Source organism: Uranotaenia lowii, chromosome 3 (genome assembly GCF_029784155.1).
Source record: "Uranotaenia lowii strain MFRU-FL chromosome 3, ASM2978415v1, whole genome shotgun sequence".
Taxonomy (NCBI): domain Eukaryota; kingdom Metazoa; phylum Arthropoda; class Insecta; order Diptera; family Culicidae; genus Uranotaenia; species Uranotaenia lowii.
Genome location: NC_073693.1, coordinates 311998786 through 312019876, shown reverse-complemented (window position 1 = coordinate 312019876; position 21091 = coordinate 311998786). Strand labels below are relative to the sequence as shown.

Here is a 21091-nt window from a genome sequence, read left to right as displayed (position 1 = left end):
ACTTTAAATCCAAAAGACGTACTTGAAATATCATGTTAAATATTTCAAAATTGATGTCAAACCGTAATTGTAGGGGTTTGATTTTGTTTTCTTAACTTATAGATAATTATAAAATTGAAAATAACATTTTGATTGGTACCTGGCAATTAAATTGAATGGGAAACACCAATCTTTCACAGTCTACTTCAGAAATTTAAACGACTATGAAGAAAAAACTTCTCATCCTTCATTCAAATTTAAAAAGTACATTCAAGTTGAAATATTTTGGCCATACTAAATATTTGGGTTTAAAAGTACAAATTAAATGGCCGGCCTTCAACCAGACTGAACTGAGCGCCAAGAAAAAAAAAAGAAACAACTGAAAAAGGATCTCGTGTAATTCACGTTCTAGAGCAAAAAAAGCAAATGTATTTGGCTGGAATGAATAACTTGCGTTATAAACATTGATATTGGTTCATTAGCACCAAAGATTAGGACTCTTGATTGAAATATTTTCTGTAAATTTTCAAGTGTCTCGAAAAAATGCTGGTGGAATTTTGTTTGTTCTGTTCAAATCCTGACCAAATAATAAGAATCATTGAAAATTTACTGAGACAATATCAAACACCTATTATAAAACTATCTCAACAAATTTCTTAACCCTCAGCAAATCCTTTCAAAGATCAAATTAAATTTTTAAAATTGACTACTACTACTATTAGTTCCTCCACTGATTTGACGAGTATCAATACAATGATCACTTAACAATAAAAGAAAAAAAAATAAATACGCTTCATATTCATGTAGTAAGAGGAATACTTTTATCTAGTTTTCACTCATTTCCATAAATGTTGTCTATGGCGGACACCACAAATTAATTCACCAAAATTGTCACCTTTAGAAGAAAAACGTTGCAAAATGAATTAAATGACTTGCACAGGTCTTGTGAGTACGAGTTTTTGAATACTCAACATTCTATGAAGTCTCTCATAAATGTTTTTTTTTCTGAAAAACTAGAATGAAACATTTATTTTGAAAAAATAGAGAGAAATTGTGCGTGATCACACAGCAAAACTTAATATTTCTCAGGGAACCAAAATATTTTTGATTTTGAATCCTTATCTTCTGCTTGCCATTTGAGGGTGTTAAAGAGATAAAAAAAGTTTCATGTTGAAATAATGTTTAGTTTTGAACATTTTCTCATAGATCATAGAAAAACCGCGTTTTATAATTTTTCCTAATATTTCATTTGAGCTTCCGTTTTGTTATCTTACATCTACTGTAGTCAAAAGATAACCAATAAACGATGACGATTGTGTGCAATTAACATTTTAAGAGCTGAAAAAAAAAAATGATCACAATATATGTACATGCAAAGCTTAGGCGATCGTTTCCGTACTACTAGGAAGAACCTTTTGATGCCTATCATTATTGGTTTACCTTAACAGATTGGATAACCATATTTCAAAGACCATATCAGGCTACCACTTATTTTATTTCCAAGGTGTTGAAACATAATAAGGATAATGCATTTTCGAAAAGTCAATGTTGTCCGTCCATAGACAAGTTCCCCCTACACAAAACCAGAAGAGAATTTTATTGAAAAAAAATCATAGAAAAAGAAAACTAATCAAAACATGTTATAAATTTGGAATGAAGGAAAAAACAAAAAAAAAGTTATTTCATGGTCTGATCGTACGCAAAAAAAAAATTTTAAACCACAGATTCAAGTAACAAAGATACTTTTTTGAGACTGTAAAATTTTTATATCCAAAACATTTTATGTTTCATTCTTTATTTCTCGGTAATCTGAAGCAAATGTTAAAATTTATTTGAGGCCGGAACAAATTTCAAAGCCAACTTTTGTCACTCGGAGTTGGAACATCTCGAGGGGGGGCAGGGGGGATAGTAAATTTGTATTAATTGCACGAGAGCTTGTATGCACCAAAATTGCATGCTATATAATTGCTCAAAATCTATAAATCAAGTATTTTTTTTTTAGAAAAATTCAATAAAATAAAGAATAAGATAGAAGAAGAACTCCCATTTTCCAAAGTTTGATATTGGTCTTGTTATCTTTCGGATGTATGAGTTTTCTACAATATGTACATAAAATACTTTTAACATAATTTTTTTTCCCCTTCGGTTTGTTTTTTGGAAGTTTGGAGTGACAATAGAAGAAATTGATATTTGTGCCAGCCTTATTAGCAAATAAAATAGCTTTGAAAATCCATAAAATAAATACGAATATCGTTTTGGCAAGGAATTTTGGCTACAGAACAAACAAGAATATGGTTTAAATCTGGGATCCGGTATAAGTTAATTCATGTTTTGAAGTTTAGATTACACCGAAAAAGTTCATATAAAAAGACAGTCACAAATTTCCACAAGTTTATTAAAGTCATTTAGAATCTGAACAAAATTCATTAAAAAAATTTTAATCAAGGAATTCAAACAGTTTTTCTTCAATGCAAAATGTTTTTCTAAAAAATGGCTTCTCCTACAGTTTTTCTTATTTTCGTCGTTAATAATGATGCATTTGTATGAATTTTTCACGTGGAAATAATGCTTTTTGTATGTTTTTTTTAAAGTCAAATGCTAAATAAAGTTGAATATAGGTTTCATATTACTGCCAAAAAATTAAAAGTCAACCTTAAAAATGAGAACTATTCATTTCTCCAAATGTGTTCGATTACATTTAAAATGTGATGATTTTAAATGAACGTTTGATGATTTCAAGCATTAGTTATTCAAATAATGTTAAAAACTCTTATCATTTTAATTTGAGTTTCGAATAGAAAAAAAAGTCATTAAAAATTCACATGTGTATAAACATTAACTTGAATAAAGGACTTTGAATTGAAAAAAAGATCATTGCAACCTTCAAATTCCTCAGCACAGTCTTGCATTCTCAATCCTTACTCATTATTCGTGGTTCGATAAGGATTAATCAATCACGTTTAAATTTAACTAAAAACATTCAATCAAGTTTACAAATCTTATAAAAATTTAAGTTCTATTTGGCAATTTAAATTGTTCTTGAAAATTCAGAGCAAAGATATTTAAAAATATTTCTGAATTCTGAGTTGTTTTTAAAAGCATCAGATGTTAAAAATTTGTACCTCAGCGCATTTATATTTTTCTGTGACTTTTTGATGTTACATTTTTAATTCATATGACCAGGCGTTGGAATTTTAGCATTGTCTATAAAAATCTTTCGGGAAAAATTGGAGAACGGTTGCCATGGACCGAGTGAATTTTAGGAATTATATTCGTCAAGTTATGTCGTGAGACGGAATACTATGTAAATAAATAAAATAAATAAAAATCTCTTGAGTCTGTTGATATGTTTTCCTTAATATCGTATTATAGACTGCTGAACTGATTAACACAAATTTATGATATTGTTTGAAATAGAGTTATCGTAGATCGTGAACAATTATTAAAAAATTAGAACAAATGAAATCATAAAAAATATCTAAAAATTTATTGAGCCAGGCAATAAATTTTTTCGAATAAAAAAAAATGATCGTAGACGTTTCGTTATATTTGTGATATCATTGGTTATGTTTGAAAGTTTTGACTTATTTACGCAACCTTAAATCATTAATGTTCAATCAGAGAATAGCTCAATGATCTATAATCTTTGATTGAAAATTTGAACAAGAAGTAGTTTAAAAGTGAAAATTATTGAAGTTCTTCTCCGAGAGGACTTTTTACGTAAAATATTACTTCTACAAAATAATATATTTCTGTAAAGAATTAAACTTAAGTTTGTAACTTAAAAAAATACAAACTGGAATATAAATATTTCTGATCAATGAACACGATTATCTTAAAGATTCCTGTTAACTTTAAGCCATTTAAAATGAAATATGGTTTCGGGAATCGATTTTTTATTTCGTACCTTTAAGGTACATTTTCATTCAATTTCGTGTTTGTAGTGAAGTGTTCAATTTTAAAATTAAATTTAACTATCTTCATTTAATCGGGTTATTTAAGTTTAAATTCGAAATTGAACTCTACAATTCCATAGATCGCAAACGAAAACCTTTGATTAGTTTTTTTTTTTAATTCTTTCGAATACTTATAATCACCTAAAATTGAAACTCTTTTTCAATCCTCTATCTTCCCTTTCTAGATACCGAGATCCGGGACCTGAGCGTGACCCACCGGGGTGGCAATTCCAACTCCGGCCCCACCCTGGCCCGGCAGCACCACTGGAGCGTCACCCTGTCGGTGGTATCCCTCCTGGTAACCCTATCGATCCTGAGGCGCACCTTTTGAAGGTGATTGAATCCGGTGATATAAACAACTGAGCAGGTGGGGGGACTGACCCGGGTATGAACAAAACTAAACAAGGAGGAAAAAAATTTAAAAAAAACATTGCCACCGGTAGTAAAATGATGTTGAAAAAAAAAATCACACAAATCCAAACGGCACTGCGGGTTGCTTGCTGCTTGCTGGGTCAAAGGCAAACAAATGAAAGAGCGAGAGAGCGCGATGTGAGCGAGAGAAGAGAACATTCGAAATCCCAGGCTGTCCGAAACCCGTGTTGATTAAGCTTTAATTGCATTTGGTGTGTCCCCTCATTCCGTAGTCTGTTTGTTCCGGATTCGATTAAATCATTCACACGAACCTCTTAAAAATGGCACAGACGCACGCACACAGACAGACATACACAGACAGGCAGGTAGATAAAGGTGGCACACATACACATACTTGCGTATGTTTGGGTTAATTGCAAAATAACCCGGCGCGTCACAATCGGTTGATTGATTTTGACGCCTTGCGAAATTTAAAGTGCATTTTTGCGGTTTATTTTTGTGAGTTTTATTTCAGTAGTGAGAGAGTAGGATGTGTCGAATTCACACTGTTTTCGAATTTCAAAACGACTGCTTCTTTTGTAAACAAGTCTTTTTTGGCTAAAACCAATATATGAATTTTTCGATGAAATTAAAGTACACGGAGATAATTCAAAGTTTTGTGTTGAAAATTTGCAATTTTTTCTGTAGAGAAAATAGTTTTTTTTTATCATTTTTCAATATATTCTTTCCATGCAATCTCAATTCAATTTCAATACTTGCAGCCTATAAAAAAGTATACTGGTTACAACTCCGCTCAAGACGATGAAGCGATCAAATCAGAAAGAAAAATGTTTTAACTCTCCAAACAGGGACGATTTTATTCATAAAATAATCTAGCAACACTGTTAAAAATCCAAAAACCGATCAAAAATATTTTTATAATGAAAAAATTGTTAACTTTAGAGACTTAAGATGTTAAGACAAACTGATTTTCCTCATATTTTAAATTTTTAGAAAAAGTTTTTTATCTTTCATTGTGAAGAGCAGTGATGCCAGGTGGATTTGTCAAAAATCAGGACAACATGATGAAAATATTAGGACTTTTCAGGACACCACAAATTCTGCTTGAATTGCATATATAAAGGCGAAATACAGATACTCTAAACGCCTCAATTTATGCACTGAGGCAAGCAGAATCTTGGCTGGTCGGCAGTTTATATGGAAAATTCTCATCTCAATATCAACTGAACCGAACATTATTATCGGTTTAACTATTTTACATATTTCTTGATCCTGATCATTTAACTGAAAATTCAAGTACAGTCTAGCTATTTTTTGAAAATCTGGACAATTCACTGCATTTTAAGATTTTTTTTTTTAATCAGGACAAATCAGGACATTTTATAAAATTAGGACAGTTTTTTGAAAAACAGGACAAATCCTGATTTATGAGGGCGCCTGGCACCTCTAGTGTAGAGTCTCCAGATCAGGGGTGCCAGGTTGGTTTGTCTAAAAATCAGGACATCGAGAAGAAAAAAATCAGAATTTTTCAGGACACCACTAGATTGATGGAAATAATCTGCTAAAATTGCATAAACAAAGGCGAATTCACTGTACACTGTAAACGCCTTAATTTATGCAACAGAATTGACCAGCTCTTTTGCTAGGCTGCAGTTTGCATTAACACCATTTATTTTATTACAAATCTATTCGATGTTCGTATCAATTAACTACAAATTTGACTGTGATTGTGAACTTTTTTAAAAATCAGGGCAATCCAGGACATTTTGAAGACCATTTATATAAAACCAGGACGATCTCTCGAAAATCAGGACAAATCCTCAAAAATCAGGGCACCTGACACCTTTGCTCCTGATGCACTGGTTTATAAAAATCAGTTTTTTTTCCAAATCCACTGCATCTCGTGATTGAAAAACTTTCTTACCATATGAAATCGTTTGCAAAAGAAAGAAAATTAAAAATAAAAATCAGTTTATTCAACATATCGAGCCTCTAAAGTAGGGGTGTCAGGTGGCCTGATTTTTCAGGATTTGTCCTGATTTTTCAAAAACGCTTGAATTGTCCTGATTTTTGAAAAATGACCCTTGAAATGTTCTGATTTGTCATGATTTTTGAAAAATATTTAAACTGTTACGAAATTTCTATTTAAATGGTAAGAAATCAAATAAATCTTCAATAAAAAAAGCTTAAAAAGTTTAAACGATTATATTCTTCGGTTCAAATTATATTTAAAAAGTGCTTTTCGATATTAACTTCAGGCCAGCCAATATTCTTTTCGCTTAAGTTTCATAATTTGAGGCGTCTTCAGCACCTGTATTTCGCTTTTAGTTATGCAATCTAAGCAGAGTTGCATGTTGTTTTCATCAATTTAGGGGTGTGCTGGAAAATCCTGATTTTCTTCATCGCGGTGTCCTGATTTTTGCCAAAGCTTTATCGTCAGAAAAGTGATTCCATTGTACGGGTTTTTTTTTAAGTTTTGCTAGATTCTTTCAGTGAAAAAAAAATGTTTGCATCGTATCAGTTTTTTCTTTGATTCCAATCGCTTTGTGGTTTGGAGAAAAATCTAGTCTGACGGTTTTCGAATAAGCTTTAAAATTGCTTTTTAGTTTACATAGCATGAAAAGACCGCATTGCAGAAAAAGCTAAAAATCCACTTTCTCCGAACAAAATTTTGCATTTTTTTTTCAATTAATACTTTGCTTATTATTGCTAATAAGAAAATTAAAAAAAAATAATAAACGTTTTTTTACCAAACAGAAAACTTTTTAGGCTACAAGCTAGCGTTTTAAAGTTAAAGAACAGTGTAAATTCGACACACCCTAGTGTGAGATGTATTCAGTTTGTAGCCAATAGAGTTGAAGGGAAAATAAATTCCACCCTGAAGGGACAGAATGAGATAAAGCAGGAGAAAATTTGAAACGCTACTAAATGGTGGGAAAAAAAAAGTTAAGCAACCAAAAAGACTATTTTTGATATGATGGTGATGGGAAAAATATTGATTTAATACAAACAACCCGGGGGCGAAAGCGAACGTGGTAAATTAAATTAAAACAAGAAAACATAAATGCATATATTGTACATTCGATATATTTGTGCGCGTACGAGTATGTGTGAAGCGGGTGGCGTTTTCCGTTGATAAGCATCACTTATTTTTTAATTAAATCGAAATTGCCGAACTGGTGCGTGAAAATCGTTTCCCTCACCGAAAAGAGTCGGTTCCTCAATTTGCGGTATTTATTCATTTTTGATGATTAATTTTATGTTTCGTGAAATGATGCAATAACCTTTACCGACTCCAAAAGGGTGTGTCTTTCAGTGTTCGTATCGAAAAAAAAAATCCAAGCGAAAAAAACACTAAATCAGATCGATTTCCAACCGTTAAGGGATGTGTGCGGTCTCCGTTAATGGTTTGCATTTACGACGACAATCCGGACACCACATTATCACAACCGGAAAATGGGCGACCCATCAACTGCCTTCTGACTGACCGACCCATATCGGCACATAACTTTCAAGAGTGCATCTCGTGCCGTTCATAAATAAACCTCCCACATTCATTCAGTACGCCACGGCGGTCGCCGCGCTGCGTGTGTGCATCGATTAAATCGAATGGCCATTTATGGAACTGTAATTAGACGTGTCCAATTTCGGTGAAAGTGCAAACCAATTATAAATGGACTATGAATTTATGGAAATTTTCAATAATCGAGTGAGACACCCACCGATCAACAGGCGGCGGCGGCGGCGCGAAAACATTTGAGCCGGGCAACCAATTCATTATTGCTAGAGCTTTTGAGCTGTGATTGGTGTTCACCGGATGTCGGGTTGAAGTGCAGTTGTTGATTGTTGATCACAGATATCGAAACAATTTGGTTGAATCGAATTCAATTGAGATCAAATTGAATTTTTCAAAGGAATTGTCAAGTCTCAGATTTATGACTTAAAAACTTAAAAAAAGATTTGAATGGTAATGGTAAAAATGTACACAGTAAACGGAAACTACCGAGTTCGGTTGTTATTTTACCGAATTCCTAACATGTGGAGTTGGTCAATCTGTTTAGTAATTTTTTCATGGCTGAGTCGGCTATTTTCCTCTCCTCAACAAAACCTTATTTGGAGTAGCTCTGAGTTTTTCAAAGTATTCAGCCAAACAATTTTCTACTCATAGTAGTGCCTCTGATTTGAAGATGCGTCCTAAACTCTCCGTAGTGAACAACTTACGAAGTCGACGCCCGCCTCGGTTAAATATCGCACGACAGAAACAACCTGAGGTCGTGGCAGACTACGCGCAATCGCCCGAAGCAGCACTGCCGTTAGAGGGCGAGCTGGACGAAGCCCCTCTCGAGGACTATTGGGATACCATCAAGATACCCATCAACAGCGCTGCAGAGAACGTCATCGGACATGTGCAACGAACACGATGGAACGAATTGTTCGACGAGGAGTGTAGAAGAGTAGTGGACGAAGAAAACGTCGCGCGGGCGGCAGTAGTGCAAAGAGGCATCTGTCGAAATGTGGAAAATCAACGACAGCAGAAGAGACAGCGAGTCCAAATTTTCTAGAATAAAAAGCACCACCTGGAGAAGGAGGAGGAGCTCGAGGAGCTGGAGCAGCTGCATCGTGCCCAAGAAACACGAAAGTTCTATCAGAAACTCAACGCATCCCGCCCAGGCTTCTTGCCACAAGCCGAAATGTGCCGGGACAAGGACGGAGGCATCCTAACGGACAATCGTGAGGTTATAAAAAGGTGGAAGTAGCCCTTCAATGAACACCTGAACGGCTCACATGCAGGAGACCAAAACGGAAGAGGATCCACTCCCAACGATGAGGAAGGCATCGCAGCTGAACTCCTCAAAATGTGCCCGAACAACCGGTGCCTAAACCGGTTTATGGTGCGGATCTGGGACACAGAACAGCTACCGGATGAGTGGAAAGATGGGGTAATATGCCCCATCTACAAGAAGGGCGACAAATTGGACTGTAAGAACTACCGAGCGATCACTGTCCTCAATGCCGCCTACAAAGTGTTGTCCCGAATCCTACTCCGCCGCCTAACGCCACAAGCAAACAGATTCGTGGGAAGTCATCAGGGCGGCTTTATGGAGAGACGATTCACGACGGATCAGATCTTCATACTACGGCAAATCCTCCAAAAATGCCGTGAATACCAAGTCCTTACGCACCATCTACTCATCGACTTCAAAGCCTCATACGACACGATCGACCGAAACGAGTTATGGAAAACCTTGAACGAGAACGGATTTTCCGGGAAGCTGATCAGACTGATCAAGGCGACGATAGATGGAACGCAGTGCTGGGTGCGGATTTCGGGTGAATTGTCGAGTTCATTCGAATCACGCAGAGGGCTTCGACAAGGTGATGGTCCATCCTACATGATATTCAACGTGGCGCAAGCAGATGTTATTCGGCGAGCGGTGGGCGAAAAGCGGGGCACGATTTTCAACAGATCCAGTCAACTAATCTGCTTTGCCGACGAAATTGATATAGTCGGCAGATCATCTGCTGCGGTAGAAGAGATCTACCGCAAACTGAAACGCGAAACAGGAATGATTGGATTAACCGAACCAGCTTGTCCAGTAATAACAAAGTCACGATCGACGGCGATGAACTGGAGATAGTCGAAGACTTTTTCCATGTCGGCTCACTGGTGACCGTAGACAATGTCATCAGTCGTGAGATCCGGAGGCGAATTATCAGCTCCCGCACAAAATGTAACCTGTACACAACATTAAACCGATTGTCCTCTACAGGCACGAGACATGGATATTTGTCGAGGAGGACCTGCGCACACTCGGAGTATTCGAGCGACGAGTGTTATGAACCATCTTTGACGACGTGCAGGAGAACGGATTGTAGAGGCGAATGATGAATCACGAGCTCGCGCGACTCTACGGCGAACCCAGGAGGTGGCGAAGGATGGACGGATACGCTAAGCACGACATGTTACAGTAATGCCGGAAGACTGTCCTCCAAAACAGATGTTCGCTGCCAATCCGGTAGGAACGCGACGAGTAGTGGCGCAACGAGCGAGGTGGTTAGACCAAGTGGAGCGTGATCTGGCGAATGTGGGATGCTCGAGAAGTTGGAGAACGGTTGCCATGAACCGAGTGAATTGGAGAAATATGTTCATCAGGTTATGACGTGAGACGGAACACCAAATAAATAAAAATAAGGAGTGCGTGTGAAAGGTAACCTCAGGAATTCTGCAAGTTGAAGGCTTGATATTCAAACCGGCAACCTTTAACGACTTCTCATGAGTATATGTACATACTTAAGACCTGTTTCATGAATAGCAAAATTGAAAATCTCTCTTGGACAGGCTCGAACAATAACCCACTTCTACTGTCGTTTTGTTGAACTGTTATAAAGCTTTGGCGAAAGACCAGGAACGGAATTATGAAACTCGAAACAATCGAGTTTCGGTCGATTCGACCGACTTTGGCATTACCGATCTTGAACGAGCTCGATTCGAATGGACCGTTTCGAGATGATCTACTACCCGGTTCACTCGAAATCTAGTACGTTGAAATTTAGAATTCGAACGAGAAACGTAAAACGGTTCTAATTCGATTCGAGTTCAAACTCGAAACGAGTATCTCGAATCGAATAGGATTCATAATTTCTCCACAGGTTATTGAGAAAACCGTATCAGCCTCTATCAGAAACATGGTAGGGTCGACACGTTCACAAGAAACGCTGCTCAGGAACAGGACATATTAAACGACTTAACTTTAGGATTAACTTCATCTTCCATACCGCACCTACTCAAAGTTAATACGGTGGAAGTAGATTCGGCCCCCATGCGCGGCATTGAGTCTTTTCTATGAAGACACCTTGGGATAAAAGGAGCAAAAGGAGTCTCAGAAAAAAGGACTCCACCTGGAACTTCCCCCAGAACGATCCCAGGTCCCCACGATCAGAAGCACGTACACTACGCATAGATTGAGTTTTCGATTACCGAGATCAATGCGGGTCCAAAGAAGGTTCAGATCGTACCAGGAAACGTCTTCGATAAGCAACGCTGGGAGTACGGACCTAATTGCAAGTTACACTCCACCACCAGTAGATTTTTTTGCATTTGAGGGAGCTACATAATCTGGAGAGGGTACGGTCAGATATCCATGGAGGACGAAGTAGCGAGCAGGAAATCGAGCAGGCAGAAATTGACACCACCGATATTATGGTAAAAAAGGCTGGTAGAGTGGGGCCGATTTATCATACGGAGAAGCACTGTCTAAGATATCATACTTGCCTGATAGTGCAAGCTGGAGAACCCCTTCGTCACAGACGAGCCCAGGGCCGAGATGATTATTGACGCTGGCTGGGTTTATTAGTTCCTAATGCGTTACGTCCCGGTACTTAAGTCCCAATAGAAAACACTGGATTTGCGAGGTCAGGAGTGTTTGGCTGGATACATCTGTCGGAAAACGAAAGCTGACTACGCCAAGGAGATGTTCTCGTCGTAACAGGATTGCCTGATGATGTGATCTGGACAACCCTATCGCCTCTGACGAATTCAGGGCTTGGACGATTGTTGACGATGGCAGGAAACAATGCGACTGAGTCAAACGGCTCCAGGATCTCCGAAGGGCTCAGATCGATGCGTTCTTGTGTCGAAACCTGAGAAGCGGTTGATTCACTCGTAGACCAGATATGATACCATTGTAGGGTCTACGATTAGGTGAAAATTCGGTGAAAATGAATACTTGCCCGAATGAGTAGGCTGGAGGACCTCAGCACCACATTTGAACTCAGGGCTGGGAAACAGCACGACTAGGTCGAGGGGCTTTAAGGCCTCCCATGTGCCAAGTTTGTTGCATCCCTGTGGAGATACCTCAGAAGCGTTGGATGAGAGCTAGGGTCTCGTCGTCGTTGTCAATTGTAATGAGAGCCATGTGATACTCATCGGTCTTCAAACCTCTAAGAGGGTCTACTTAAAGGACCCCGGTACCAATCCGATTTTAAAAGAAACAAATCTTCTAGTGGAGCCATCTACACCTTTCGGGTTCAACCGTTTCACTTCCACCGGTGAAACTATGTTGACATCTTCATCGGTAACTTGCGGTTGAAGTCCGGCGAGGTACAGCCAGGACTTAGGTGCCAAAGGTGGAGGAACAACAAATGGGACTGAAAGATCACTAAGATCGATAGACTAAGTTCCAGTAATTGTCGAAGAGACTAGCGATAGTCCATCATTAACACGGCGACGCTTGTTATTTGGTGATGGATATGCTTGTGATGTCCGTTCAATGATGGCATTGCTTCGAAACCATATCATCGACATTTTTAGACAAAAGGTCGAGTTGTTGCGTTAGCTTGTCCAAAACAACATCGGGTCAATCGGTTTTGATAGCGGTGTGGTCAATCAAGTCGTCAGCAGCGAATACTTCGACCGTTAAACTCCGTACCACCCTGTTGCGCCGGATGATGAATCCACAACACTGCTAGCTGATGTGAAAAAAATTCTATCAGAATCTACAACCTAGCGGCTCTAGGTCATTGATCGTTAATTAGCACTCTCCACAATGCTTTTTATCCTTCATGTTGGCCATCATGTCAAAAAGACATAGATTCGAACAAATTCCAATAAGCTCCTCAAACTTTTACTTCAACCAGTACTGTATCTACGTCCAACGAACGACCTTACTCTTTCGAGCCAGATATTTTGACCTGACTATTGAGTGTTTCGTTGCGATCGCATTTCTCATAATAGATAAAAGACCACCGGTGGCAGAGTGTTGATTTTCGTTTAGTCAAATCTCCCAGCGTTGCAAAGACAGTTCCTGGAGTGATCTGGAACTTGTGTTGATCCGCATTGATCTTGGTGACCGTAAACTTAATGCCTGCGTACTGTATCTGCCTCCTGACCGCACGAGAGATGTTGCCCTAGTTGAATCTTTTTAGCGCTGCTTATCTAAAGTTAGTTCTCTCTGTGCAGCCGAAGATGACATTCTAGTGATTGAAGACTTCAGTTTGCCCGGTTTGAAATAGTGCTCCAACCATGGTAACTTTCTCTACCCGGATCCAGTACGCTCAACTTTTTCGATCGTATCGAATGTCATACAAGACTCCCTGAGTACAGCTACTTTGCGGCAGATATGGGTCTCGTGTACCATCCGTTGTTAGCTCCGGCTTCGTACGTTAAAGCAGTACACCATCATCCTGCTTTATTGGTCTCGCTCGTTGTCACTAGACTTGCTCCTGTCGCAAAATTAGCACCCTTCTATCTTGACTTAAAGAACGCTGACTTTGACGAGATTTCTCGCACTCTGGTTTTCATCGATCCCAACGCTGTGGCCGAAACCTGCTCGCACGTCTTGAATTCCGTTATCGATCGTCACGTACCAAAACACACTACTGAAGAGAATATACGTACTTTTTGGGTCCCGAGTGAACTACGACGACTAAAGACGGCAAAGAGATGTGCCCTTTGAAATAATAATAAATCAAGATCCTCCTAAACTAAGGACAATTATCGTAGACTAAATTCTGTTTACAAAAAAAGTCAGCAAACGTTGTCACCAAAACTATCTGGCTCGAGTTCAGCGTGATCTTCAGTCCAGACCAAAATCATTTTGGAAACATGTTAAAAGTCAACGGAATGAACCTGGTCTGCCAACCCAAATGTTTCTGGATGTTTCTGATTGTGGAGTCTGTGATCTCTTTGCTGAAAAATTCTCGTCTTTTTTTTTTTAGTTGGTAACCACAGGTGGTAAATCCCGGTTCACCCCCAGTTTGCTACTCTGTGTCCTTGGGTACAATGGAAAGACTCATGATATACGCCGCAGACCTGGTTCCCACCTAGAACTGTTTAGTACACTATGCTTCAATAGTGGGAGGTCTATTCGCGCTAATGCGCTCCAAGGCAATACTCATTAACGAGACCACTTTCAGCAAAACCTCTCATCCTTACGACTCGACGCCTGAACTCTCCTCTAACGACTTGAGAACCGACATCTCCTCGTAATGACTCGAGATTCCCACACAAACCTCTCCTCTTCGCGACTTGAAGCCCGATCTCTCCTCTAACGACTTGAGATCCGACTCCTCCTCGCATCGACTCGAGGTTTACCTCTCCTCTGCACGATTCAAGGCCCGATCTCTCCTCTAACGACTTGAAATCTGACCTCTCCTCGTAATGACTCGAGGTGACCACTTGTACCCCTCCTCTTGTTGATAAGAGGCCTGATCCCTCCTCTTACGACTCGAGACCTGACCCCTTATCATAAAGACTTGGGGTTGACCACACAAACCTCTCCGCCTGAAGGTTTGAGACCTGACCTCTCCACAAACAACTCGAGGCCCGACCTCTTATCTTCAGGGTTCGAAGTTTGCCACCTTGCCCGTCGTGTGCCTGATCGAGAGCAGCTTATCCTAGACTCGCGCCTGTCACGGCACACGCGCGGGACTTAGCGCAACGACTCGGATGATTCTCGACGAAGACGTCATTCTACCCCGACTCGAATGGCTCACCCGTCATCGAGAGCCACTCTACCCGTGGGTATTCCCCGAACGTGGAATAACCCTTTCCCAACGATTTCCACTGCGAAGAAGGTCAAGTCTTATCCTCGCAGCTCCTGTCGTTGAGAACCGCTCTACTAGGATACTTCCCGAAGGTGGAGCATCCTACGCACGAGCGCGGCGCACCCACGGCATCCACTACGCAGAAGATGTTGCCTTATCTTTGTAGCTTCAAACCATGGGGTCGGACGCACTCTACTCGACAGCCCCCCGTCGATGGGGTCAGTCTACTCCGACCGTTGTCCGGTCTTCTTTATCCCCCTTGGCTGGCAACCCTAGGATTTTTGGCCCGCGAATTTTCTTGCCCGTTGTGTGCCAGATCGGGAGCAGCTTATCCTGGACTCATGCCTCACGGCACACATTCGGGACTTGGAACGCTACGACTCGGATGTTTCCCGACGGTGACGACATCCTACACCGACTTGAGAGGCTCGCCCGACATATCGAGAGCCTCTCTACCAGTGGGTATCCCCCGACAGTGGTTAACCCTCTTCCCTCGAGATTCGCTACGAAGAAGGTAAAGTCTTATCCCCGCAGTTCCCCTCTTAGAAAGCGGCACTACTCGGATACCCCCCGACGTTGGGGTATCCTACACACGTTCGCGGCGCGCCCCTGACCTCCGCTACGCAGAAGATGATGCCTTATTCTCGTCTATCTATAATACAGCGTCGACATCCCCTGAACATTTGGATAGTGCAGTCAAGACGGGGGACTTTTTCTCCAGACATTCTCTGCTTCTTCTGGTATGTCTCAGGGAAGCCATTTATTGCCGATTAGCTTCTTAATCTACTTCAACGATGCGCTCTCACTCCTCGACCGCCCAAAGCTATGCTTTGCTGACGACCTACAACTATTTTACAAAATCATTTTGGTCTCTTCGCAAACTGGTGTGATATTAACTGCTTGCCTTTGAATCGCAGTAAATGTGCAGTTATCAGCTTTTCAAGAAGGCGGCAGCCATTTTCCGCTGAGAACATCCTCGGAGATGAGCCATTTGCACGCGTAGAACACATCAATGATCAAGTCTGGAAGCTGGAATTCAGGACACACACAAACTACGTTGTCGGCAGAGCCTCGAGAAGTCTTTGATTCTTATTTCGAGTGCCCAAGGACTTCAAGGATGTGTGTTGCCTGAAAAATTTCTATTGCAGTAGCGTTCGCTCTATCCTTGAATATGCATCAGCTGTTTGGTGTCCCTACTACTAGAATGGGGTCAAACGGATCACGGACACTCTTCAAGCTCGCAGAAACGCAGCACGAGCTTCCTTCGTCGCCAATCTCTTGACATCGCGAATTGAATGCCCCACGCTTCTAGAAGCCATTCCTTTAAGTGTGCGACCCCGTGAACTAAGAAACCAAGATCTTCGATTGTTTGTTCCCATTCGATTGAACAATTATGGAGCTAATAGCGTTATCATCGGTGTTATGAAAACATTCAACCATTTTTCTGAGCACTTCGACTTCGACTTTTCAAAGGATGTTTTCCGTAGTAAAGTTTTATGTGTTTTAAGAACCCTGTAATTAGACTTAGTACTTTTTCATTTGAACCAATATGGGTTCCGTTGATTTGTAATAAATAACGAGAGCGCATAGATTAACCTGGTCCAATGTTCATCGCTTCTGAGAACCGCGCAAAGCACACAACCAAAACAAAAACAAACCGTAATAAACACAGATGTCGGTGCACGGAAACTAAAGCGGGTGTTTTCGGGACGGAAGATCGTTTTCCGGGAGATCTTTCACTTTTCACGACTCCGCGAACTAATAAACGTTGGTTCGGATGGCACCAGGACAAATTTCGGGACGACATTCAACGAAAATCGCGAAAGCAAACTAGCTCACCGAAAGTAAACATGTCAACGTGTAGAAACCTCAAAAGGCTTTGATTAAATGTTGCAATATCCCAAAGACTTTGAGTTTCTCAGCAGTAATGCAATCGATTCCAGGCGCTATGTTGGATTTTTATGCGGCTAACTGTTAGAAAAGATTGCAAGTTTCTATAGAAATACCGAAATCTTAAATTTTCTTATACCGTGGTTGAATTGGAAGGAATCCTTCGATTGATTTGATTCAATAAATTGTTTTTTTTATGTAAAAGTTGATGAGATTTCAATAGAAGTTTTAGAAAAGGGTGAACTTGTAAAAATGAAATTGGAAAATTATATTTGAAAAACATGTTTATCAATTATTCGTGCTTTAACAAATCAACTATTTCAAAACAAAATTCCAAGCTTGAAACTTAAACTTCTAAATCCATATTTTTGAATAAAATCCAATCTGGATGATGAAGGTAAGTGATTTTTTTTCTAAAAGGTTCGGAAATATTGAACAAGACTTGGAAGGTGAGAGTTTATTGCTTATCCACAGAGTGAAAGAAATTTTGAAAAATTTTTAGGAATAGATTTTTGATTATCACATTGAAACGCCACCCGCTTTTGCAATAATTTAAGGCTGACTTTGAGTTTTTGCTCGTGTAAATCCTCGCTATTAGTAAAACAAAAAGTAAACATCGTCAAGTGTTCGTCCGGAATTCAGAAGCAAATATGGTAACAGAAGGAAAGGAAGCGGTAATTTGAGAAAGAACCTCTACAAACTGTTAGTCTATTAGACGAATCCTAACCCTAGAACAAAAATTAAACGTGTTATGAAATGTGAGTTAAATATTGTTATCCCCACTTAACGCGGTCTGCTTCTTCCGGTACAGCAGCAGTGTCCTCAAAAATATGGAAAGTTATTTTATTGCCGATTATTTACAATGATTTTTCCGAATCAAATCATGTGACTGTGCAAAGATAGCAATGTAAGCGTAGAGTGACAACCGTTGGGATTAGCTAATTTTCTCGACAAACAAAAAGATAATGAAAAAAATGTACCGTAACGATATTATGTGTTGTTAGGGAATTTTAGAGGAAAAAGAGAAATTTACCAGTTGAACCAAATTGAATTTTTATTTAACACTTTCTATCAGTGACATCCGAAACATCACCTGAAAGGAAAGATAGGTCCGAAAAAAGCAAAAACATTAAAGAAAAAAAATATTTTTCTCTGATATCAAACAATCTACAAAACCCGGTAAACCAAATCATTTCAGCTAGGATCAAATTTTCATGAACCACATACACACAGAAAAAGTCTAATATAAAAAAAAAACTTAGTGTATTTATAAGTGGATGTGAGCTATTGCAAACCAATGGAAGTACATTGCAGAAACCAAAATCTGTTTTAAATTCATGAAACAGTAATGAGCAGTAAAATTGTTCAGTTTAAAGATGTAGAAAAACGGTAAAAATCTTTATAAAAATTGAACTCTTTTTATGACCTTATAAAATGATAAATTCTAGAGTAAAAGTACACAAACAGTAAAGACTAAAATACGAAGAAAAAAAAAACATACATCTTAGACGCACTTTTGTACATAGAATGCAACCACCCACATACACAAACGAAAATCTTGCGAAAAGCTGTATTCATAATGATAAAAATTTACTTCAGAAAACACAAAACATGTATGAATTCTTTGCAAAAACTGTGTAAGATTTCACTCACAAACCAGAACCGATAATGCAAAATTTGCACATGCTCACTTTTAAGAGAAAATTCTGCTAGAACTCAACATTTTTATCCGTTACAGAATCTTGTCATTTAGGTTGATATAAATAAAGGCAGTCTTTAAAAAAAACAATAAAATAATGTACATTTCCTACTGTGTAAAAACAATCAAAAATTTATTTTTAAATTTTGCTCAAACAACAAAAAAAAAAAACAAAACACTATCAGCAAAACTGTTTATCATTTGGCCCAGTCAAAATCCTGAATTTCAAATCTGTGGTATTTACAAAGCGCGATTAGTATCAGCATTTGAAAAAAAAACAATGCAAATCCGAAAAAGAAAGGAAAGAAGAAAACTCATCTTAGCAACATCCAAATGTCGATGTATATTTTTTGATAAGACAAACTTAAGAAACAGATAAAAAAAAGTAAAATGAACTCAACATTCCTTATCCGATGCACTAATTATGGATATAAGATCATAAGAAGTAAAAGAAAAACAAATCACACTCAAGATAAGACAAACATTAAAAAAAAGATGAGAAAAACAAAAATGTCACACACACACATGGTGGGTATTAGCAGAATGAAACAAACAAAACCAAAATCTTATTTGCTAAAAAAATGTCAAGCAAAAACAAGAATGGGTAATCTTAAACTATTATAAATATAAGAAGAACAAAGATAAATCTTCGAACAGAAAAGCGCTAGGGAAAAATCTGTTGTAAGAGCCGATATAAGATTATTATATCTAAGACAATTTGCTGAAATAAAGAAGTATAAAAGAATAAGCTTTTAAATATTTATTTTGATGACATAAAAGTGGAAAAACTTTGACATGGTTACTTTCTTGCCAACTAACTCAATAACAAAATAACTTTCTGAATTGTCTACCAATTTTCCATTTTTTTCTAAGCCTGGTACACTTTCTGCCAACTTGTGGCTTTATCTCCTATAATTTTATTTAATTTCATATCCTTGTCAAAAGTGTATCCCGATGATATCCCTGAACCCACTCTCCCAAACAAACCTTTTTTTGCTAAGATGCAGAGGTGACCTCGGTCCTAAAGCTTCCATCCTTTTCTCTATTTTTCCTACCTATCTATTGACTACTAGGACGTGGCCGGCGCCGTTATTGACGTTTAAAGAGAGAGCATCAGTTTGTGCATTGAGAATGAGTTGCTAGTCCCAAGCGTCATTCTTTTGACTCTTGTGCAAAATTGATGGCCTCGGTCAATCACGGAGTGGCTACCATTGGCGATGTGGAATTCGTTCTACAAAGCCACACCAGCGATCGTTGAGTTCAAAATGCTATAATTTTTTGTTTTTAGAACTGTCCCACTAAGCATTCCTTGCAATACTTAACTCAACTAAAAATACAAAGTTTAAAATATCAAACTGTTTTTTTTTTTCATTCAAATATTTTTATAGTTGAAAAGCATTTTGGATTTGACAATTTAAGGTGGATGTGGGTAGCCAATCAAGCTAAGCTATAATTTTTTTAAATTTCATATCCACTAGTAATAGCTTGAATCTCAGGAACTTCAACAAAAAAATCATCTTAGCAAGCCCTTATTTTCTTTGACTTTGTCACATGCTGCCCAGGCAACCAGTTTGCGTACGCGTCACTCTTCAAACTTAGAGACGTAAGTCTGTTGAAATCATGCTTGGAGTTGTTCTAATGGCACATCGGAAATTAATTTTCATTAAAGTTTTTCAACTTTATTACCCTTCTAGCCATACCCCCGTTTTGCAAATGACTTCAGGATTTTCACACAACTATTTTTCAAATCGAACTTCAGCCGAAATTCCAATATTCCCCCTCTCCGGCAACGAAAAAAATTCCATATAACTTTTCACTGAGCGTAAAAAGATTTTACAAATTACCGAAGATATTCCTTTTTTTCCTAATAAACTTTAAAAATGTAGTTGAGATCGGAAGTGGACATATCGAGTGTGTCTCAAGTGGACTTATTGTGTCTCAATAAGTTCACCTTTAAAAGCCTGAATACTTGGCCGTTAGAACGGATGGATGGGGGGTTTGAAGTATAAACCCCCCCCTCTCCCCACCCCCGTGAGAGTACAGAAAAAGCAAGTTAAGTATTCTATTCTGCACTCAAAGTTTTAAAATCCTAATCAAATTTTGATGATTGCATAAGGGTATTTAAGAGTAGCAATATTGATTCAGAGTTGAGGCCAAAATTTTAAAAACCAATTCCAAATACAGAATTCTGTCACAGATTGTCAAATTTTTCTTACTTGTTGATGTTGTTAAACGTTTATTTATAGAGGGTTTTAGTCTTCAACTGCCACGCTCGCTTGTTGATCGAAATTCAGTTCGGAATACTCAATTTCAAATGAATTTTTTTGCATTTCATTTCAAATTTCATTCATGATTTTTTTAAATGTTATATACATTTTCAATTTGAGGATAAAATTTTCAGTTAGATGGTTGATTTGTGACTGGTGAATGTAGTCTTTTTATGGACGTTTCGGCTTCTCAGTCAAATTATAATTTAAAGAAAACAGTACATTTACTTAATGTCCTACGTTTCGGCCATGATCTTGACGATCATCAGGGAAATTTTTTATTTTTTATTGTATTTCAAAATTATTTTCTGATTAACATTTGAAAAAAGTGTTTGACTTACGGAGTGTGTACTGTTCGTGTCTATTGTATTTCTTGTGGCACA

At 38.3% G+C, this 21091-nt stretch overlaps 1 protein-coding gene across 1 annotated transcript in view; it reads left to right on the top strand.

The window, feature by feature from the left end:
* LOC129751381 (neural cell adhesion molecule 2-like) overlaps positions 1-19189 on the top strand; it is an 86275-nt gene extending 67086 nt beyond the window's left edge. The window contains exon 8 of the mRNA XM_055746858.1: positions 4121-19189. Within this exon, the coding sequence (XP_055602833.1) occupies positions 4121-4266 (146 nt within the window). The 3' untranslated portion in view covers positions 4267-19189. The remainder of the gene's footprint in view (positions 1-4120) is intronic.
* Positions 19190-21091: the final 1902 nt, after the last annotated feature.